Source organism: Ovis aries, chromosome 2, assembly GCF_016772045.2.
Source record: "Ovis aries strain OAR_USU_Benz2616 breed Rambouillet chromosome 2, ARS-UI_Ramb_v3.0, whole genome shotgun sequence".
Taxonomy (NCBI): domain Eukaryota; kingdom Metazoa; phylum Chordata; class Mammalia; order Artiodactyla; family Bovidae; genus Ovis; species Ovis aries.
In genome coordinates this window covers 246711471-246734001 of record NC_056055.1, presented here as the reverse complement: position 1 = coordinate 246734001, position 22531 = coordinate 246711471, and the positions used below count along the sequence as shown (strand labels likewise).

General features: G+C 56.5%; 2 protein-coding genes across 9 annotated transcripts in view; one reads left to right on the top strand and one right to left on the bottom strand.

The window, feature by feature from the left end:
* The first annotated feature begins 1166 nt into the window (after nucleotides 1-1166).
* HTR6 (5-hydroxytryptamine receptor 6) lies at nucleotides 1167-15742 on the top strand. The gene is made up of 3 exons (XM_012157423.5): nucleotides 1167-1880; nucleotides 12733-12891; nucleotides 13092-15742. The coding sequence occupies exons 1-3, from the start codon at nucleotides 1167-1169 to the stop codon at nucleotides 13539-13541; spliced, it is 1323 nt and encodes a 440-aa protein (XP_012012813.4). The 3' UTR covers nucleotides 13542-15742.
* TMCO4 (transmembrane and coiled-coil domains 4) overlaps nucleotides 8817-22531 on the bottom strand; it is a 110473-nt gene continuing 96758 nt past the window's right edge. For 7 of the 8 annotated variants that reach the window (XM_042244689.1, XM_042244692.1, XM_027965590.2 and 4 more), the window contains one exon: nucleotides 15710-16847. In XM_042244689.1, the coding sequence (XP_042100623.1) occupies nucleotides 16440-16847 (408 nt within the window). In that variant the 3' untranslated portion in view covers nucleotides 15710-16439. Of the gene's footprint in view, nucleotides 11143-15709; nucleotides 16848-22531 lie in introns of those variants that run through there. The other variant, XM_060410755.1, reaches the window with a different exon arrangement.

Genomic DNA, 22531 nt, shown 5'->3' with positions numbered 1-22531 from the left:
ACTAAACAACAACATATCGTAACATATATGTACACATATGTCAAGCGCTCTGCCCGATATCTCCCAACCGGCTCGCCCTGGTAGCGCGTGGGCAGCCCCCTCTTGGAAGCAGTCCTGGATGAAGGTGGCCCGCAGGCCCCTTCTCTGAGTTCCTCCTGCGCCAAGTGTGAGTGGGGAGGGGCAGGCGTGGCGGGGGCCGGGTAGAGGCCCTAGAGCTGGGAGGCGATCTGACATGGCCCGGCTCTCGGATCATCGCTCTGCAGGCACAGGGGTGCCGGGGACCCCGCCCGCCTGCGGGGCCAGAGCTCGGCTCTGCCCGCCCACCGCGGGGCGGGACGCAGGCTCCGCGGCGCCGGGACCGCGCGCTCCTGGAAGCAGCCCCCGCGCCTCCGCGCGCGCCGGGCCCTCTCGGCGTCTCCCGGCCCCTGGGCGCCAGCCCGACCCGCGGCCGCCGCTGCCTCTCCCGGGCCCGCGGCTCGTGCCGCAGTCGCCGCCGGCGGAGCAGCGCTCCAGGTACCGAGCCCCGGCGGGAGCGGGGCCGGAGACCCGCGGCCGGGTGGGGAGGGGGTCCTTCTCTCCCGGCGGGCCGGCCGGCGTCCTCCAGCTCGCCGCGGGGACCGCGTCCGCCCGAGCCCGGGGTGCCTCTGCGCTGGGTCCGAGACCTGCGCTCCCCGCCGGGGGCTTGGCTTTGGCCCGTGGGGCTCCCACCCTGCGACCCCCAGCACCCCGGGTCCTCCTTGGCACCTCTCTATGTCCACTCGCCGAGAGGGGCTTGCCCCGGCCTGGAGAGCGCCCAGCGGCCCCGGGCTCCCCGGGTCCCTGCCCTCGACCCATCTTGCCGCCCGCCCCTCCGAGGGCCTCTGTGCCCACCCGGCCAAACGCCCCGAGTCCGCGTTCCCGTCCTCCTGACTTGCCACTCGCTCCTGCTAGAGGACCCTGCTCCTCAGGTGCCCCCTCCCAAACTTCCTACCCAGGTGTTTGCCCCAGGTGTTTCTGCATCCCACCCAAGGACGCCCCCAAATCCCCTCTCCATCCCCCTCCGGGTGCTGACCCTTGACCCAGAAGGTCCCCTGCCCATCCCCGCCTTCCCAGCAGCCAGCCTCCACGCCCACCCCGCCTCCTCCTCCGGACCGCTCTGGGGCCTCACGTCCTCGCCCTCCGCCCGCATGGTCCCAGAGCAAGGCCCCGCCAATCACAGCACCCCGGACTGGGGCTCGGGGCCGCCGCGGGCCCCCGGGGGCAGCGGCTGGGTGGCCGCCGCGCTGTGCGTGGTCATCGCGCTGACGGCAGCGGCCAACGCGCTGCTCATCGCGCTCATCTGCGCGCAGCCCGCGCTGCGCAACACCTCCAACTTTTTCCTGGTGTCGCTCTTCACGTCGGACCTGATGGTGGGGCTGGTGGTGATGCCGCCGGCCATGCTGAACGTGCTGTACGGCCGCTGGGTGCTGGCGCGGGGCCTCTGCCTGCTCTGGGCCGCCTTCGACGTGATGTGCTGCAGCGCCTCCATCCTCAACCTCTGCCTGATCAGCCTGGACCGCTACCTGCTCATCCTCTCGCCGCTGCGCTACAAGCTGCGCATGACGCCCGCGCGCGCCCTGGCGCTGGTCCTCGGCGCCTGGAGCCTGGCCGCGCTCGCCTCTTTCCTGCCCCTGCTGCTGGGCTGGCACGAGCCGGGCCGCGCGCTGGCATCCGCGCCGGGTCAGTGCCGCTTGCTGGCCAGCCTGCCCTTCGTCCTCGTGGCGTCGGGCCTCACCTTCTTCCTGCCCTCGGGCGCCATCTGCTTCACCTACAGCAGGATCTTGCTGGCCGCCCGCAAGCAGGCCGTCCAGGTGGCGTCCCTCTCCACCGGCGCTGCCGGCCAGGCCTTGGAGACGCTGCAGGTACGGGGCAGGACGCGCAGGGAGACCCGGGCGTGGGGGCCGGGGAGGAATGAGCAGTCGTTGCTGGCACTTCCAAGTGGTCAATCCCAGCGCCCACCTTCCTTCTGAACGCTAGACGCAATGCCCAGCTGTCCACAGGACCCGCCAGGGCGTGGGCACGTTTCTCAAGGGTAACATGTGCAACAGGGCATTCAGGCGGGCCCAGCTCTCTCCACTTGCTCCTCACCCATCTTCCCCGTCACGGCCAGTGGCACCATCATGGCATCGTGGCCCAGAAGCTTGGGAACACTTTCCCTCTCATGCTCATGGGATGCATTCACAAGCTCCTCGATACCTGTGTCATTCCCGAGGGCACCTTCCTGATCTCCTGATCCAAGCCACCGTTGCTTCTTACTTTGGAGCCTTTTTCTTTTCTTCCTGTGCTGGGTCTTCAATGAGGTGCTCAGGAGCACTGGGGCTTAGTTGCCCCAGAGCACATGAGATCTTCTTTCCCCAACCAGGGGCTGAACCTGTGTCTTCTGCATTGGAAGCCGGATTCTTAACCACCCAACCACCGGGGAAGTCCCGTACCTGGGAGCCTTTGATAGTCTCCCGCTGCCTCCATCCCAGACCCACTCCTGTCCATTTTCTGCACAAAGAGAAACAAAAGGGCAGTCCCCTCACTCTTTGGCTCCAAACCCTTCAGCGGCTCCCTCTGGCTCTCAAGATGGAGAGGAGACCCGGGCCAGGATCTGGCCTGGGACCTGGTCCTGCCAGCCTCTCCAGCTGCACTCCCTCCCCTACCCACTCCCCACTTCTCTGCACCAGCCCTGCATGTCCTTCTGACACTCCCAGAAGGCGCCAGAGGTGTGCCCAAGTCTTTGCACCGGCTGTGCCGTCTGGGATGTTCTTCCCCTGGGGCCGTCCTTGGCTGACTCTTTCATTCACAGGTTACTCCTTCCCAGGGGCCCAGCCTGACCACCCCGTCTGCAGACCGCCCCGCCGTCCGCTACCCTGTTATTCTCCGTCTTGACTCCCAGCTTGTTGGTTTGTTCATTGTCTGTCTCCCTTACTGGTGTGTAAGCTCCCACAAGGGCTGGCTTCTCTGGGTGGGCTTCGAGCTCCACCCTACCTAGGAAGTGTCCCCTGACTCCTTGTGAATGGGGTGGGTGCTCTTAGCTGCAGGCCCTGCAGTGTCTAGAGCGGAGTGGGTTGCACAGCGCCTGAGTCCTAGCACCTCTCTGCCCAGGGCTGGGTGTTCAGACCGCCAGGCCCGAGCCCCACAGAATTAGACCACGGGCCCCCAGGAAGGTCCCAGCGGGGCTCTCCAGTGTCCTCCAGGCGTGGCCTCAGGTGTGGGAGGTGTCTGCAGGGTGGCAGGTCCCTTGGGGGGTGGGGGTTACTGGATAGACGGAGCTGAGAGGCTGACATCCTGGTTGGCAGCCCCCACGTGGCTCGTCCATGTCACCCCTGCAGTGAGGCCCATCAGCTCGGATGATGGCGTCCTGGGTGGACAGGAGGCCTTGGCTGCAGCCAGCTCTCTCCTGATCTATACTTCTCCAGTCTCTGCAGGTGGCTGTGACCCTGACTTGGTTCTTGAGCTTCAGGATGGCTGCCATGGGCTATCCACACCCTCTCGCTGGGTTCTTGTAAAGGAGCATTTCCCAAGCTTCAGGCTTTTGGGAACTGCCTCGAGGCATCTGCCTTGCTACCCTGCCGCCCAGCCTCACACAGTCTGCGAGTCTCTGCAGCCATATGTACTTACTTAGCGATTTCTTGGAGTCATCTCATCTTTTTACTTCCGTGAATTTATTCAGCAAGAAAACTTCTTATCTCTTTCACTAACGGAAAATCAGTATCCTCGCCAGAAATAGAAGGTGATCGGAACCACAACTTCAATGAGGCCGCAGAAGCCGCAGCAGTGTTGCTGAAGTCCAGCTTGGATGGCTGGAGATGCTTGAGCCCAAGGCCTGCTTTCTCCTTGTTAGATGTTGGAGGGACGTTAAAGATAGGGTAGCATCAGCATGAGACGTTTCTCTTGACATAACCAGAGCAGCTGGGAGGGCGCGCTAAAGGCCTCTGTTCTCCTCTGTGACTCAGTTATTTCGTTGGGTGTTCATTCACCATCCAAGGTCATCTCCCCGTCTCACTCTGCCCTAATGACTAAGGAGGTATGGAGCTGGTCTTGGTGGGGTTGGAGCGGAGAGGTCTAGATTCTTGGTTACGGCAGTGCCTGTGACACACAGATTTTCTTTCCGTGAAGCTAACCAGCTGACACTTGGGTTTTTAAAAATTTTTTATTTATCTTTGGCTGCGCCGGGTCTTCGTTGCTGTGCAAGCCTTTCTCTAGCTGTGGCTCACGGGCTTAGTCGCTCCGTGGTGTGCGGGCTCTTCCTGGGTCAGGGATCGAAACTGTCTCCTGCACTGGCAGGCAGATTCTTTACCACTGAGCTACTGGGGCGGTCCCCGGACACCCACAGGGGCCAATAATCCCCGTCCCTGTTGGACAGCTGGAGGACTAAGGGTCGATGAGGGGAGGCCACTTGCCCACAGTTGCACGTCTGGTCAGGGAGTTCCAAGCGCAGACCCCGGGTCTGAGCGTCGAGCTGGCAGCCGGCGGTGACGTGCCCCTGAAACCCGGCTCCAAGATCACCACCCTGGGTCCCGTGCCCCGCTGCACTGGCTGTGCCTGTCAGTCTCCTCTGCCAGGCCCTCCTGCTCTGCCACCATCCGAGGCACTCCCCGGCCTCGGTCCTCGGACCTCCTTGCTTTTTCCTACGTTCACTTCCTTAGTGAGCTCGTCTCATCCTGTGACCGGAAGTACCACGTACATACTGATGACTTCCAGCCTGGACCACTCACTTTCCTCGCCCCCAACAGAATCTGGGATTTTTGCCCCAGGCTCCAGATGTAGTCCTTGACTTGTGTTCCTTATATCGACTAATTGATGTGAGTGGCTCAGGCCAGGAGCCTTGGAGGCAGCCTCTTTTTCTCTTGCTGCACACCCTGTGTGCTTTCTATATTCAAAGCGCATGTAGGCCCTGACCACTTCTCATGTGTCAATTGCTGCCCATCCCTGACCAGTGGCTGAGCCCTCAATCTGATGCCCAGGTTATTGCATTGATCTTCCACTGGCTTCCTGAGCCCATTCTTGCTTCCTTTCGACTTACCCTGCAGCCATAGCGATCCCTGGGAACTTCCTGGTGGTCCACTGGCTAGGACTCAGCACTTTCCCTGCTGTGAGCCTGAGTTCGATCTCTGGTCAGGGAATTAAGATCCTACAAGCTGGGAGGTGTAGCCAAAAGAAAAAAGAGAAGAGTGCAGGCCCTGTCGTGTTATTCCTTGCCCCTTGTCTGGTCTCTTTTCCATCATCTCCCACCATCCCCTCACTCTCTCTGTCTCAGCTGCACTGGGCTCCTTGTTGTTCCTTGAGCACCAAGCACACTCCTGCCTCAGGACCTTTGCACCTGCTGTTGCCTCTGCCTGGGGAACCTCACGTCACCACACAGATCTCCCCCTAACTTCCATCCCTTTCCTCTGGCCTCTGCTTGGCTGTCTCACTAACCGCTTGATTAGTAACAAGGTCACACTTGCACAGATCCCCTCCAGCCCTCATTTCCTAAGTTGTTCTCAGCAGCCAATAGCAGAGATTGCGTACTTTCCACTTATCATTGGCGTGTTTGCTTCCTCCTATTAGAATGTAATTCTGTGAGGGTGAGGACCTGTCTTGACTGCTGGATTCTCAGCATCTGAAGGAGGGTCGTGAGTGTTCATTGCACAGTGATGGAAGGAACGAAATGGACACGGTGCTCCACAGAGCCCAGGATTCACCCCAGCTCACGTTTCTCCCTTCTCGTCCACTTGTAGAAGCAGTCCTTGTAGCTGATGGACCCTGCGCCTCTCAGCGCATTCACTTCCTCGGTGCTGTGGGGAGTGCTTCTTTTTATTTATTTATTTAACTGCACTGCGTCTTGAAAGTGAAAGTCACTCAGCCGTGTCCGACTCTTTGCGACCCTGTGGATTATACAGTCCATGGAATTCTCCAGGCCAGAGTACTGGAGTGGGCAGCCTTTCCCTTCTCCTGGGGATCTTCACAAACCAGGGATCAAACCCAGGTCTCCGGCATTGCAGGCGGATGCTGTACCAGCTGAGCTACCGGGGAAGTCCTGGGCCTTAGTTGCAGCGTATGGGATTTCAGTCTTCATTGTGGCATGTGGGATATAGTTCCCTGACCAGGGATGGAACCTGGGCCCCTACATTGCGATCACAGAGTCTTAGCCGTGGGACCACCAGGGAACTCCGTTGAGGACCTCTCTTGTGCAGGAGCTGTCCTGGGCTGTGAGTGCGGGCATGAGTGGGTCTGAGAAGGTATTGCCTCTTGAAATCTATGTTCTAGTTGGAGAGAGAGATGGTAGTCACGAAACCCTATCATGATGAGTGTTCTGGAGCTTATAAGAAGGGTGTCTCTTCTAGTAAACATCAAAAATCTATCACTCCCTGTGCGCATGTTTGCAAAATCAAGGAAGTCACAACACCAGAGGCTGAGAGGCGTCTTCGTGGGTCATTTGGTATCTGGGCTTCCCAGGCGGCTCTGGCAGTAAAGAGCCTGCCTGCCAGCGCAGGAGACGTAAGAGGCGGGGGTTCGGTCTCTGGGTCGGGAAGATGCCCTGGAGGAGGGCATGGCAACCCCCTCCAGTATTCTTGCCTGGAGAATCCCATGGACAGAGGAGCCTGGCGGGCTGTGGTCCACAGGGTCACGAAGAGTTGGACACGACTGAGCGACTTAGCACACACACGCACTGCCTCTGAGGCAGAATGACTCTCGGCCTCTCAAGCCTGAAATATGTCTGTGTGACTATCTCCTGCTTTCTGGAACGCCTTTTCTCTTGATTTGAATAAGGAAGTGTCAGACTCCACCATCCAGCAAGTACCTGGCTTAAAATCGCTCAGCTTGCTTCCCAAACCACCCAGATACTAAGCAAGCTTTCTGCCGGCTAGTTTCCGTACTGCCTGGAGAACTGCCTGTGTTTGGGGACATGGCTTCTGGGAGGCCACCCTACTCTGGCCTCCTGGGTTGTGACCCTCTTTCGCCACCTGAGGTGGCACATCGGCCTGGGGGTGGAGGCGTTTTCATTGCCTGGACCCAGCGGAACTGATGAGAAGGAACAGAACTTGGCAGGGGGTGGGGGCGGCTGTTAGGCCCCCTTCCTTCCCGTCCTGGCCCCACTGAACCCTTGGCTCCTTCCTGGAACCAGTCTCTCGCTTTCCCACAGAGGGACGGGGGCTGGCTCCCAGTCCCTGAAGTCCTGGCCCTTCCGGAGTTTCAGATGTGGTTGTCGAGCTGGCTGGAGCGTCTTTCTCTGCCTCTATCTGCCTGTTGATGCAATAGAGAGCTCTTGGAAAGCCACTGGTTGGCTCAGTGGTTTCAGCTGGGTCCTCCCAGCCCCAAGGGCTCTGAGAAAGGAGTCCTGCTCAGAGGTCAGGCAGGGGCTGTGGCTGGGGGTGCGGAGGCGGGCGTGAGAGTTGGTGAGGGTGCCCGTGAGATGCAGCCAGGGCAAGTGTGTGCACGCATGTGTGAGAGGTGGGCGCCCCTGTGGTGATGGTGCTCACCCTTGGGGGGTTCCAGAAGGACCGCTGTGGGCGCTCAGCCTCCTGGGGAGCAGCAGGCGGCCCGGCTGGGCGCCCCTGTGTCCTGCGCCCCTTGTTCTCTCTGCCAGGACTCTTGTGTCTCTGTGGCCACACGCTCTCCCCACACCTTCCTCTCCGCCCATCCTCCCCCTTCCTCCTCCCCCTCGGCTCAGCCTCAGCCCCTCTCCTCTGCACCCCGTGTCCTCCTCCTCCCTCCCTCCCTCCCTCCCTCCATTTCTCCTCCTGACCCTCCTCCCCCAGCTTTGTTCACCCTCCATCACCCAGCTATGCATCATTCTGTCCCAGCGATCCGTCTTCCCTTCCATCTCTGCCTCCTCCCCCTCAGAGGAGGCTGTGATCCCAGAAATATCTCAGAGGGGGAGGAGGGGGTGAGCAGGAGCGGAGCTGAGCGTGACAGGCTGGGCCGCCGCTCTGAACGAGGCAGCCTGCTGCAGCCAGGGCGGGGCGGGGGGCTTGTCCGTCTGTCTGGACCCAGGTTCAAATCCTGCCTCTCTCTCACTGCCGCGGGTTGACTCTGGGCGAGCTGCTCGCCTCCCTCTCTCCCAGTTATTGTCTGAGGCTGTTTGAAGCACCAGTGAGATGCTTTATATATGCCTGGTGCACAGTAGCTGCTTGTTGCTTAATGAATGTGAGCTCTGTCCTTTCCTCTCAATGGTGAAATGCGCGGCGCTGGAAGTTCACCCCTTTGAGTCTTCCTAGGGGCAGAAACAACCACGGCTGCCATCAGCAGCCTCATCACCATTATCAAGGAGCTGAGGTGCATACAAATAACAATGAACACCAACCATGATCACTAACTTAGTAACTAACAGTACTCACTCTTAGTAACCAACAGTACCCACACAGTACTTACTATGTACCAGGCACCGTTCAAGTAACTTTCTATTATCCTATTTAATCCTCACTACAGTCCTACAAGGTGGATGTCATATGAGAATTGCCAGCTTGCAGAGAAGAGGGCTGAGGCCCAGAGAGGTTAAGTACCTTGCTTAAGGTTGCTCAGCTACTTAGTAACAGAGTCACAGTTTGAACCAGGCAGGCTAACTCCAACGTCTACTTAGCACCTTCACACTATGATTAGATGGCTGGGCTTCCCAGGGGGCACAGTGGTCGAGGTTCTGCTTGCCAGTGTAGGAGGTGCAAGAGATGCCGGTTGGAACTCTGGGTCAGGAAGGTCCCCTGGAGGGGGAAATGGCAACCCGCTCCAGTATTCTTGCCTGGAAAATCCCGTGGACAGAGGAGCCTGGTGGGCTACAGTCCAGGGGGTCTCAAAGAGTCGGACACAGCAAGGTGACTGAGCACACATGGTTAGCTGGTCATACAAATTTGAAATTACTCGAGGGAATATGTAAGTCCACTGTAAAATGAAAATTCATCAGTAGCGATCAAGTAAAAGGCCCCCTGGCCTCATCCAGGCCCTCCCACTCCTGTCTCTCCATGCCTTTCCAGCTCTTTCCCTCCGTGTTTGTGTATTTGTTTATGCGCCTAAAGAAACTTACGCCTTGCTTTGTGTCTTTTTTTAAACAGAGGCTGTCTGTCTGGTCTTGCAACTTGCTGTTATCACTTGATCCTGTGTCGTGGAGATCTTTCCGTGGGATCGATTTGTTCTTTTAAACGTCTGTGTAGTATTTTATGGTGGGAATGTATTTACCCTTTTAAACGTCTGTATAGTATTCTAAGGCTTCCCTGGTGGCTCAGCTGGTAAAGAATCCGCCTGCAACATGGGAGACCTGGGTTTGATCCTTGGGTTGGGAAGACCCCCTGGAGAAGGGAATGGCAGCCCACTCCAGTGTTCTGGCCTGGAGAATCCCGTGGACTGTGTACAGTCCCTGGGGTCACAAAGAGTCAGACACGACTGAGTGACTTTCACTATAGTTTTCTAAGCCAGGGTTTATTTAACCGCTCTCCTCTGATGGACTTGTGAGCTGTTTCCAGTTTTTTTCTGTCACGAATGGAGCTGCAGAATACATCCTTGTTTGTGCTGAGTGGACAGACAGGTGTACAGCTGTTTATGCACATAGGGTCCTGCAGGCAGGCCTCCCTCTTGGCAGGGCCCTGCCAAGTTGTCCCCCTCTGACAGTGGGAAATGCCACAGACGTGTGGTGACGTAAGGGCCGTGCCAACAACAGAGCATGCCACGAGGGGTCTGAGGTGGCTTTAGGGCAGAGGGAGGTGAGCAGGATGGCACTGCCCGGACCCCAGGGTGTGGGCTGGTGGTGGCCCTCGGCTTCTGTTCCACCAGGGCCTCTTGCTGAGAGTGGTGGGGTTTTGCTTGGGGCTGCCATCCTCCAGAATGGAAGCAGCATGGTAAAGTGGAGAAGGCTCAGCGTCTGGAGCCGGAGGTGACTTTAATTCCCTGCCTCAACTCTTGTCTGCTGCGTGACTCCTGGCTAGCTATTTTGCCTCTCTCAGCCTCATCTGCAAGATGAAGAGTATAACACCTTCCTCCCAGAAAGACCGAATGACAGAATGAGTATCAGGTGCAGACGCATTGTAAGCACTCAGTAAGTGGGGCTAACGGCGTAGGGGGTCTGTGGTGCTTTGGTTTGAGCACAGTGTGACCTTGGGAAGGCCCCCTACTCTCGCTGAGCCTCAGTTTCTTCCCTTTTGCCTGCTTTCTTGAGTCAATTCTTTGGGGAGAAGAAGAGGCAGGAAAATGCAGGTTTCTTCCCAGGAAGACTGGAGAGGGACCCTCAGATCATGGTTGACCCTCTGGGTCGCCCTCCCCGATGATGGCCCCTGTCTTATCTCCCCGAGTGCCTTGGTTCCCCAGTGCCCGAGAGCCTTGGCAAGATCATGGCTGTCTCTTGCCTCCTCACCAGGCTTCCAGGGGTGAGGGGGTACCTGTGTGGCTGGGGCCTGCGGGAGATGGTGTCTCCCTCCTCCCCTTGTCTGTCCCCATTGACGGCAGCAATCCAAAGTTAGAGAGGCTCTTAGGAGATTCTTTTGGGGAAGCAGGAGGCTCTCCCTCCAGGCTGACCAGTGGGGCCACAGGAGCCACAGAGAGTCCACTCTGGAGAAGAGAGAATGAGAGGGGAGGGAAAGCAGACCCTCCTTTTCTCCCTGGCTACTGCACAGTGAGTGAGTCAGAGCCTTTGTCCTGAGGTCTGCGCTGCTTTGGAAAGCCTGAGCTGTTGGCAGGAGGACCAGCTCCCGAGGGCGCTACAAACTTCCCCAGCCTCATCCACACACCACTGAACGATGTCAGGGCTGCTATGCGTGCGCATTAACTCCGTGTCCAGCACAGGGCATATGCGTATTATCTGCAGCCTCACAGCAGCTCCATAAGCTGAGCGTTTTCTCCCATTTGACAAATGTGGAAGCTGATTCTCTCAAGATCACAAGTGAGTGAGTGGTAGAGGCACGGTTTGAAGCCTGATCACTTGTTTTAAAAGCCCAGCTCTCGCCTCTGTGCCCCACCAAGAAAGTGGGAAGAATCAAGAGCCTCTTTTAGGCTCCCCTGTGTGAGCCTTGATATTTGTCTAACCAGATTTCACCTGGACAAATACATCGAAAAGCAGGAGTTACAGGGTGCCTGTCTCCACTCTCCTGCCCACCGCCATTCCAGATCCCACAGAAGGACAGCACGCATCTGGGGTTTCAGCACCTTGGACAGGAACCAAGCCTGGGTACCCTGAAGAGACAAGCGAGAACAAGGCTGGGAGGGGGAGTTCCTGCATGTGGGAGTGGGGGTGGCTTTAATGCTCCCGGGGGGTTCATGCATCTTGGCTTTGCCTCCGCCCCTTTCCATCTGCGAAGGTTGCCTGGGAACCTGGCTCCTTTCTTCCTGCCTCCTCCTGACTCCCCAGCCTGTCTCTGGTTGCCTCAAGAGCTAAGCTGGGCTCTTGCACACTTTAGGAAGTGCTGGGGGGAATCTTTGGCCTTTAAAGCCCAGGTGTATTCCCAGGCAGCACACATACCCTTTCATAGTCTAGTGAATTATGCTCACCCCAGTATCTACATAAGCTGCCCACATAGGTGGGTTTCACTTTGTGTAGAGGATATATGAAAATCCAAGTTGATTACAACACATGGTTTAGAGGAGGGCTTCACGTTGCAGCTTTTGTAGATTCCTAGGGGTTTCAGGGATGGACTTTGCAGTGGTCTCTGAACTCTCTGGCTATGTGGGAAATTTTTTCTTCTGTGTGTGTATACACGTGTGTGTGTGTTTGTAAACATTTACAAAAGCTGTTTTCTGGGGAGTAAGTTGTGTAGATTTCATTTGAATTTCAGTGGGCTCACAGAAAAACATTAAGAGAACTGCTGGGCTAATGGGTCATCCAGTACAGAGAGCCTTTTATGTTTTGGGACTCCTGGTCTCCAGTTTATAAAAGCCACATTCGAGCCCCTCAGGCCTTGTCTCCTGCAGAGCCTCTCCTTTTTCCTCCTCTTCTCCCAGCTCCTGCTCGTGAAATCCCTGTGTGGGAATGAAGCTGTCTCTAAGTCCACAGTGAAATCCAAGTCTAAAATACCAAGGTCACTCCCATCCCTAGTGATTTATAAGATATTTAATTGCACATGTTTTCAAAATAAACTTTATTTTGTGGATCATGAAAACAGTGGTGCAAAACTGTCACTCCAAAATATCAAGAGAATCAATTCACAGGCAAAGAGATTGTCAAGCCTCGCACAGCAGCTGTCCTCTTTCGTCAAGTACTGTCCAATTGCAGCTAATTCTTGAAGTGCCCAAGTGCAGTGCAGGACGACACTGCGTCCAGACACAAAGCCAACAGCTCAGGAGGCCCTCACTCCCTGCAAAGCACAGCGTTTGACACTGTCCAACAAGCAGGAACACGAGCCCCTGGGAAGTCTCACCGCCCTTCCTAGAGCTCCCTGTGCACTGCTAGTCAGGGTCAGGGCCTGGTGCAGGACCAGGACAAAGGCTGTCTATTTCTGGGATCAAGGCTCGGTCTGGGGCTAAAGCTGGGCCCAGTCCGGCCCAGGCTGGAGGCTCAGTCTGAGACTGTGGCTGTGTGGGGCTCAATCTGTGGCAGGTATCAGCGGTCAGGCCATAAGCAGAGTTTAGCTTATTGAGGGGCTCACTCTGAAGCCAAGGTCAAGGTTCAGCCTGGAGTCAGGGTCAGGGCTCAGGCTAGGACTACAGCTGGAGCCCATTCAAGGGTCAAGGCTGAGTGTGTTAAGGGCTCGGCCTAGAATTAGGATTAAGGCTCAGTCTGGGGCCAGGAAGAGGTGCAGACAAGTCACGTGGCCTTCCTCTCTGCAGGTGCCCAGGACCCCACGCCCAGGGGTGGAGTCAGCTGACAGCCGGCGTCTAGCCAGCAAGCATAGCAGGAAGGCCTTGAAGGCCAGCCTGACCCTGGGCATCCTGCTGGGCATGTTCTTTGTGACCTGGCTGCCTTTCTTTGTGGCCAACATAGTCCAGGTAATGCCACCGCTGGGGGTGGGTGAGTCCCCGCCTTGCTGGGGAGGCCCCGAATCCCACCACCGCTGACCCCGCACCCCCAGAGCTGGGGAGGGAGGGGGGCGGGCAGCCACTGAGAGCGCGTGTTTGCGGTCTGTCGCATCCACGCTGGGTGGGGTGCCCTGCGCCCCGGCTCCAGGATGTCCCCCCGCCCCCTCCAGGCCGTGTGTGGCTGCATCTCCCTGGGGCTCTTTGACGTCCTCACGTGGCTGGGCTACTGCAACAGCACCATGAACCCCATCATCTACCCTCTCTTCATGCGGGACTTCCGGCGGGCCCTGGGCAGGCTCCTGCCGTGTCCCCGCGGCCCCCGGGAGCAGCAGCCGGGCCTCGCCTCGCCCTCCGTGCGGACCTCTCACAGCGGCGCGCGGCCCGGCCTGAGCCTGCAGCACGTGCTGCCCCTGCCCCTGCCGCCGGACTCGGACTCGGACTCGGGCTCGGGCTCCGGGGGCTTTCCTGGCCCGCGGTTCACGGCCCAGCTGCTGCTGCCTGGCGAGGCCACCCGGGACCCACCCCCTCCTGCCAGGGCCTCTACTACCGTCAACTTCTTCAGCATCGATCGCACGGAGCCTGAGCTGCGGCCGCATCTGCCTGGGACCCCCACGAACTGATGCAGGCGTGGAGAACTGGACTGGACGGGATCAGGTCCCCCAAGGCCTTGGACCAGCCCTTGGCTAAAACCAGGAGGCTACAGGTCCTCTGGGGAGCCATTCTGAGCTCCAGTGGGTGGCACTGAGTCAGGATCCCCTGCACACTGCAGGCCTCCAACCTGGAGGCCTGGTTGCTGGCTTTAGGACAGTTTTCTCCAGGATGCCTCACCACTGAGTGTAACTGGTGTGTGTGTGTAGAGCAGGGTTGGAGGACTCCCAGGAGTGGGGTGAGGCCCTCTTGATCCAGCTTAGGATGCAGGCAGTCACCTCCCTTGCACATCTTATCAGCCTGCGTGGGAGCCATGCCTCTGTCTGCAGAGGTGGCTCAGCGCTGGGCCAGATCCCTTGCTCTGCGGGCCTTGACCATCAGCATCAGCTCCCGGGAGTCTGTTAGAAGTGCACGCCCCTGCCCCACCCTAGACCTGCTGGTCGCCAGGTGAATCGTGTGTACGTTATGGTTTGAGATGTGCTGGCTCAGGGGATCTTTAACCTGAGGATGTCTGGCTAGACAGTTTTCAGACCAGCTAGGCTCTCAGGATATACGTGCTGCATAGTAAATATCTGAGCCTGGGAGTCAGGCAGGCAAAGTTCGAACCTCCGCTTCACTGCTTTCCAGCCCTTGTACAAGTTACTTAACCTCTGAGCCTGGTATTCCACATGCGAATGGGGAAACGATGCCTGCCTCCTAGGGCGTTGTGGGCACAGAACGCCCAGTACTTGGCAGGTGGTTAGTGGGTGGTCCCTGCTGCTGTTGTAACTCCTGGCCATCCAATCCCCTGGCCCCTGGCGGAGGGCCAGGAAGGGCCACTGTTCCCACTTTTTTACCCCTGCCTTCCTCCTCCTCCTCAGCCCTGGCCCGCAGCCCACGATCTGACTCTGTCTCCCCAACTCCTGGCTAGGCTGCTGCCCTGCCCCTCCTGGCGGCACATGGGTAGCTGCTGGGTTCTTGCTCAAGATCAAGGATGGGTGTTCCCTACCTTGGGCTTCCTTTGGCCTAGAAGGGAACCATCTGATGAGGACAGAACCAGTCCCTCTCCTGCTGCCTTCTGGCCTTCCCTGGGGTCAGTGAGGGAAGCAGCCGTGGGCACTGGGTCAGCAGAGTTGTAGAGAAGCCATCCCTGGTACGGGCAGGTGCCGTGGGGGAGGCAGGTGGACGCCGGCACAGGACTTGCTTTTTGTTTTTCTGACGAGGAACTCTTGGTTCCCAAAGTTTACCCGCTTTAGGTTCCCTTTCAGTCTGAGGTTCTTACTCCATTGCCCGCCTCCCTCCCATCTTCCCACCAAGTTCTACCAACCTTGATCCCAGGGGCCACCCTGGGCGGCCTGGCGCTCTCCATGGTACTGAGCATGGAGACGCCATTCTGGCCATGCCACTGACTCTGCAGGGGCCACGGTGCTTGTCGGGCTCCCCTTCTAGCCCCAGGCTTGCCCCAGTGGACTCTCAATAAGCCCTAGCTGAGGTGGTGACTGCGGTGTGGACTGAATCTGCTTGAAGGGCTACTCGGGCTGGAGAAGCCGCTGGTGAAGGGGGAAGAGACTCTGGGTGCGGGTGTCCTGTGTTCTGGTCCAGACTCTGCCCGAGCTTGCTCTGGGACCTCAGCAACGTCCTTTCCTCTCTCAGGGCTGAGTCTTCCGTGGGTGACATGAGCGGTTTGGACCAACAGCAGCAGGCTGTGTGACCAGCAGCGCTTTGGACCAACAGGCTCTGAATATCTGCTGAAGGAACACACACACATCCCCCGAGGACCGATTCAGCTCCAATACTCTAATCCCCCGATTCTCTCCAACCCCAGCTGCCTCCTCCTGGGCTTGTCAACATTCCCTCTGCCTGGGCTCCAGCCTCCCCGAGCGCACAGTGCTGGGGAGGGGTCATGTCCGGCTCTGTCATTCGGAACCAGTGGGAGCACCAAGGAGGAGGGGTCAGGGGTGCAGCTACAGTGACTAAGGGCTCGGGCTCTGGAGGTTGACTGACTGGGTTTTGAGGCTGATCACCTGTGTGATCTCGGGCAGGTTCCCTAAATGCTCTGGGCCTGACGGTGAAAACGAAGACAATAATAGTACCTACCTCACTGGGTTGTTGTGAGGGGTCAGCTGAGACAATCCCTACAAAGTGCTCTGCACACGGTAGATGCTTAATAAATGGTAGCGAGTGTTATTATCTATTATTATGATCATCACACCTTTGTTTCTGCCATAGGAAATCCCCCCACGTACTTCATTCTTGTCCCAGGCCCAGCTCCTGTCCACACTGCCTGCAGACCCAGAGTCTGTGCACCCTGCTCTGTAACCATTATATTCAGGGCCCCCCTGTGGCTTTGTGGGGGGGCCTTCACGTCACGTGTTTCTGATGGCCGCCCCTGTGGTTGTGCAGGGCTCGGCCTGGATGGCTGCACAAGGAAAATCTCATCAGATCTCCCAAGGGCAGAGAGGGTAAGCTGTCCGCTCCCCACTGGACCCACCCCCCCATGGTGCCTGTGGGCTGGAGCACAGCTCTGGACAGTGGTTGGAGGGGTGGGCGGACACCAGGCTCTTGAGGCTGGAGAGCTTGGCAGGGTGGCTCCAGAGAGCTCCGGATGGGCAATTGACCCCCAGCGCTGACCCAAAGCACAGGAGGTACCCAGCCAGTTCAGCCCCAGGGATCCGTACTGTGCTGGCTTGACTCTGTGGAGCTCTGGCCTCCATTCCTCGGGGAAGGGACAGTGTCTCCTTACAAGCCCCTGTCCTTCCAGTACCAACGTCTTCAATTTAGCAAAGGCAGTGGTAGAGATTCTCCATCTCCAGAGCTTGTGGCGGGGGAGCCGGTGAAGCAGAGTAAGAGGGTGCTCCATGAAGCAGTCTGGGAAGGTGACTCTCCTCGGATCAGTCCAGCCCTGAGCAGGGGCCCTGTGTCTCACGGGCACAGGCAGGGCAGCCCAGTGGGTTGGCGCCCAGGCCATGGCTGCAGAGAGGGGGGCTCTCAGCAGGCCTGGTAGCAGCAGGAAGGGAGGCCCCTTCAGACTGGTCCAGTTCCGCTGGCACCTGGGCTTGGCAGAGGTCAGGGGGTATGGCTGCTTTGGGGGTGTCTCCGGATGTGGGACCCTGGGTTTGCCCATCCTGGTTGGTGGTCTGATCTGATGAAGAGGTGGCTGCCGCCTGGCGGGATTCCTCTTGGGGCAGGCTGCCTGGGGCCAGCAAGAGTCCCTTCTCGTCCCAGCTGGGCTTGGTGCGGATGCCCACGGCCTTCAGGATGACGTCCATCTGCCTGGCATAGTCCAAGTGGCCACTGACCTGCAAGAGGGCAGGAAGTGAGCACCACAGAGCCCAGTCCTCCCAGGACCCCTGGGCCTCTCCCCGTGTCATCAACCAACACCATCACTCCAACCCTCGATGATTCTCCAATCCAGAGTGAGTGGGAAGCCTCTGGGTTCAAGGCTGCTCTAGAATTTATTAAATAAAGATAAAGGAAGCTTGAGAAGACTCTAGAGAGTCCCTTGGACAGCAGGGAGATCAAACCAGTCCATCCTAAAGGAAACCAACACTGAATATTCACTGGAAGGACTGATGCTGAAGGTCCAATACTTCGGCCACCTGATGTGAAGAACTGACTCACTGGAAAAGACCCTGATGTTGGGAAAGATTGAAGGTGGGAGAAGGGGACGACAGAGCATGAGATGGTTGGATGGCATCACTGACTCAATGGACGTAAGCTTGAGCAAGCTCCGGGAGTGGGTGATGGACAGGGAGGCTGGTGTGCTGCGGTCCACAAAGGGAAATGACTGAGCGACTGAACAACAAAAGGAAGCTTCTCTACAGTCTGGGTCCTGTGGGGGCAGGAAAGGTCCTCCCGATAGAAGTCTGGAGTGGCAGCTCCCATTCTCTGTCTGCAGCTTTAGGTTACAGTGGAAGGGCTCTGTGGCTCACCAGTGGAGGGACCATGGGCAAGCCCTGTATCCCCCTGACCTCCACTTGCCTCAGCTGTAAAATGGGGGCAGTAAGAGTGAGTACCTCAGAGGGTTGCTCTGAAGGTTCCCCCAGGAATACTTCTGAAATCGAGAATAGAGCTATGGCTAGGAAGACTGCAAGGGGCTTCCCACGATTCCCTCTCCTCCTTCCCCTGAGTCATAAGACCAAGCGATAGCTGGACGTATTCTCCAGCCCCCCTGGCCGTGGAGTGCACTACGGTGATGCGCTCTGGCCTGTGAGATGAAGCACAGCGTTATTCGGTGCTCCTTGGAAGTCTCTTTAAAAGGGGGAATGCTTCTGCTTTCTCCCTGTTTCCTCTTTCCTGCTGGCTGGAATGCAGACGGGATGGCCAGGGCTTCAGCAGCCATTGTGAGCCACGTAAGGTTGGCAGAGTAGCAAGAGAGAGAGTGTTGGCCCCTGAAGGCTGTGCGGCCTCTACACCAGCCCTGAAATGCCTCTTCTGGCCTTTTCCTATGTGGCAGCATCATCTCTTGTGAGTTTAAGCCACTTCACCTGGGCCTCTGTTATGGACAGAATCTTCATTAACACAAGGGTCAAGAAGTGCCGGTTCCCTTCCTGAGAAAAGAGACTTCTCTATTTTTGTGTTGGGATATATGTCAGTGACTGAAAAATAGGGGTGTAACTGGAGTGCCGACGCCTAACTGTGATAATGGGCGAGGCCTGATACGCAGCAGGTCCTTAATACATTGGAGGAAAGACATTTATTGGCTATACTCCTTTGACAGGTATTGGGTGCTAACTGCAGACGAAGCAATGAGGCAGAGAGATTAAGGGACCCGCCCAGGGTCACACAGATGTCAGAGCCAGACTCTGAATCCAGACCTTCTCTCTTCACGGAAAGTCAAGGGTGTGGCCGGGAAGACCTTAAACAGCATGAGAAGAGAGAAGCCCAGAGGAGGGCGGTGATTTGCCTAATGACACGCAGCCTGTGAAGAGTGCGGCCGTGTGCGGCGTTTGAGAGGCTGACTGTGGAAGCTGCTTCGCGCAAATCTTCTCCCTGAAACGGAGCCTCACGCTCTCCCCAGCCAGCTTAGGGGGCCTGCTCTAGTGCCAAAGGCAAACACAAGACTGGACCGTCTCTCAAGGCTGAAGAGGAAGGTTTTGTTTAAAAAGAAGACAGGGAACAGAGGGGAGGCTGGCTGGGACTCGAGGAGACGGCACAAAGGCCCGGCTGGCAGCGCCGGCACTCCCACTTGGCCAGAAAGCACACGGGGCTGGCCCGGCGACCACGCAATAGCACAGAAGACAAGCCCCCGTGTGGCTTTATTTCCTTGTGATAACCAGAACCTGCCTCCCTCTTGCTGTTTGCTGTGCAACTGCTTTCGAAGACCGTTCAGTGAGACACGTACGTGCACACACACAGAAGAGGCTTTTCGGATCCCTGGGCTCAGGGTGGAGGTCAAGGTAGGGAGGCATCCTTTCCTAGAGGGTGGACATTAGTGGCTGCATGGTGCTAGAAAGCACCTAAGTTTGGAATCAGAGAAATCGGGGTTCTAGACTTGCCTCTGTCTCTTACTAGTAACGAGGTGAGTCTGTACAATGTCCTGAACACCAGCTCCTCCATCTGTAAAAATGAGGGCCATGATACCGCATACCTTAAATATTTGCTAAAAGAGTTCAGCAGCCTGGGACTTTGCAGGAACTATTCTGCTCCATATGACCCAAACCTCTGTTTAAAAAGGGACATTACCCAGTTAGAGTTAGTGACGCCCATCTCATCTCACGGGAGTGGTGGGAAGCAATAATACAAACCACAAGGCGCGGCTCCTGGCACACAGTAGGTATGCCATGCATGCGAGTCCCTTTACTTTAGTTTTCTTGGAAGGAGAGATAGAAGGTAGGGAGTTAGCTGGGCTGATCCATTTGGGAACCCAAAATGGCTGCTGAAGCTCAAGCCATCACATCTGAATTCCAGCCAGCAGAAACCTAGACCCAGAGGGATAAACAACGATGGCCTCCTTATACCTTTTCAATGTTGACAAAGGGCTGGTACTAGGGCTGGGTGGAGGCAGGCAGGACAGGAAGGAAGGGAGGCATCTGTGGCCACAGCCGATGCCAGATGGAAATAGCACTGTGCAGCTGCCCCAGAATGCACAGCTCTGGCCTTTCTTGGCCACAGGTTGGTCCAGGCCTCAGCCAACCCTGGCCCCTGAGCTGCTATTCTGCAAAGATGGAGCGGGAGGAAGAACTGGCTGGCAAAGCTCTGATTTTACAGGGAGCTGGGGGAACGGGAGAGCAGGAGTGAGGTGGGCGGGAGAAGAACCTCTTCTGTGCAGGGGAGCATTCTGCTGTGGCTGGCGCTGGATAAAGTTTCCAGGACTTCCCTGGCAGTCCAGAGGCTGAGACTCTGCACTCCCAATGCAGGGGCCCTGGGTTCAGTCCCTGGTCAGAGAAATAGATCCCACATGCCACAACCAAGAGGGAAGACGCTGAGTGCTGCAACGGAGGCCCAGAGCAGCGAAACGAAAAGGCTGCAGCCCAAGACCGTCTTCCTGCCACCTCAACGGAGGGCCTCCTCCCACAGGGAGACACGCTGGATGTCCCTGGGGTTGCGAAGCCGCCCTGGCGTTCCCACGCTGGTTACGGACCCTCTTGGGGGCTCCCCTGTGACAACACTCACAACATGCCACCATTCGCGTCTGCTAGCTTCGGTCTCCGTTCTGATAGACTGTGTGGGGGAGGGCAGGACCCGACGCCCCACACCCAGCCCTGAAACGTGCAGATGCTCAGGCTTATCGACGCGAGGTGAGGGGGCCGCAGGGCTTCCTGCTTCTTGCCTTGCAAGACACCTCGACTTTCCAAACCAAAGCTGCTGCCATCTGCCCAACCATTTCCAAGACTATCAGACCCCTTGGGGGCACCTTTACCTCTCAGGCCTCAGTTTCCTCTTCTGTAAAATGGGGCTAATAAAGATACATACACCATGTGGGCTGGTTGTGAGGATTCAATGAGATAATGCACGTCACAGGCTTAATGCCTGAGGGCTGGAGGTCACTGACAAGAAGCCACAGAAATGTGTGGACACAGGCAGCGTGAACGCAGTGGTGAAGAGTCCCGGCTCAGGGAGGTTCTGGGTTCTGCCACCCACATGCAGTGTGCCCTGCTGCAGCCCGTTTCGATACCCGCCCGGCTCAGCTCAGCCGCTCGGTCGTGGCTGACTCTGCGACCCCATGGACTGCAGCATGCCAGGCCTCCCTGTCCATCACCCACTCCTGGAGCTTGTTCAAACTCCCGTCCATCGAGTCAGTAACGCCGTGCAACCATCTCATCCTCTGTCGTCCCCTTCTCCTCCTGCCTTCAATCTTTCCCAGCATCAGGGTCTTTTCCAAGGAGTCAGTTCGTTACATCAGGTGGCCAAAGTACTGGAGTTGTAGGTTTAGCATCAGTCATTCCAATGACTATTCAGGACTGATCTCCTTTAGGATGGCCTGGTTGGATCTCTTTGCAGTCCAAGGGACTCTCGAGTCTTCTTTAGCACTACAGTTCAAAAGCATCAATTTTTTGGTGCTCAGCTTTCTTTATGGTCTAACTCTCACATCCATACATGACCACTGGAAAAACCATAGCTTTGACTAGATGGACCTTTGTTGGCAAAGTAATGTCTCTGCTTTGTAATATGCTGTCTAGGTTGGTCATAGCTTTTCTTCCAAGGAGCAAGCATCTTTTAATTTCATGGCTGCAGTCACCATCTGTAGTGATTTTGGAGCCCAGAAAAATAAAGTTGGCCACTGTTTCCCTTGTTTCCCCATCTATTTGCCATGAAGTGATGGGACTGGATGCCGTGATCTTACTTTTCTGAATGTTGAGCTTTAAGCCAACTTTTTCACTCTCCTCTTTCACTTTCATCAACAGGCTCTTTAGTTCCTCTTGGCTTTCTGCCATAAGGGTGGTGTCATCTGCATATCTGAGGTTATTGATATTTCTCCCAGAAATCTTGATTCCAGCTTGTGCTTCATCCAGCCCAGCATTTCACATGATGTACTCTGCATAGAAGCTAAATAAGCAGAGTGACAATATGCAGCCTTGACATACTCCTTTCCTGATTTGGAAACAGTCTGTTGTTTCATGTCCGGTTCTAATGGTGGCTTCCTGATGTGCATACAGATTTCTCAGGAGGCAGGTCAGGTGGTCTGGTATACCCATCTCTTTCAGAATTTTCCACAGCTGATTGTGATCCACACAGTCAAAGGCTTTGGCATAGTCAATAAAGCAGAAATAGATGTTTTTCTGGAACTCTCTTGCTTTTTCCATGATCCATTGGATATTGGCAATTTGATCTCTGGTTCCTCTGCCTTTTCTAAAACCAGCTTGAACATCTGGAAGTTCACGGTTCATGTATTGCTGAAGCCTGGCTTGGAGGATTCTGAGCATTATTTTACTAGCATGTGAGATGAGTGCAACTGTGCGGTAGTTTGAGCATTCTTTGGCATTGCCTTTCTTTGGGATTGGAATGAAAACTGACCTTTTCCAGTCCTGTGGCCACTGCTGAGTTTTCCAAATTTGCTGGCATATTGAGTGCAGCACTTTCACTTTCATCTTTTAGGATTCGAAATAGCTCAGCTGGAATTCCATCACCTCCACTAGCTTTGTTCATAGTGATGCTTCCTAAGGCCCACTTGACTTCACATTCCAGGATGTCTGGCTCTAGGTGAGTGTGACTGATGACACCATTGTGATTATCTGGGTCGTGAAGATCTTTTTTGTACAGTTCTTCTGTGTATTCTTGTCAGCTCTTCTTAACATCTTCTGCTTCTGTTAGGTCCAGACCATTTCTGTCCTTTATCGAGCCCATCTTTGCATGAAATGTTCCCTTGATATCTCTAATTTTCTTGAAGAGATCTCTAGTCTTTCCCATCCTACTGTTTTCCTCTATTTCTTTGCATTGATACCTGTACAATGGGGTCATTACTCCTACTTCACTGGACAGCTATGGGGATCAAGTGACATAAGGTCTGTAGCCCATGCAGAGCAGTGTATGGTGTGTTGGC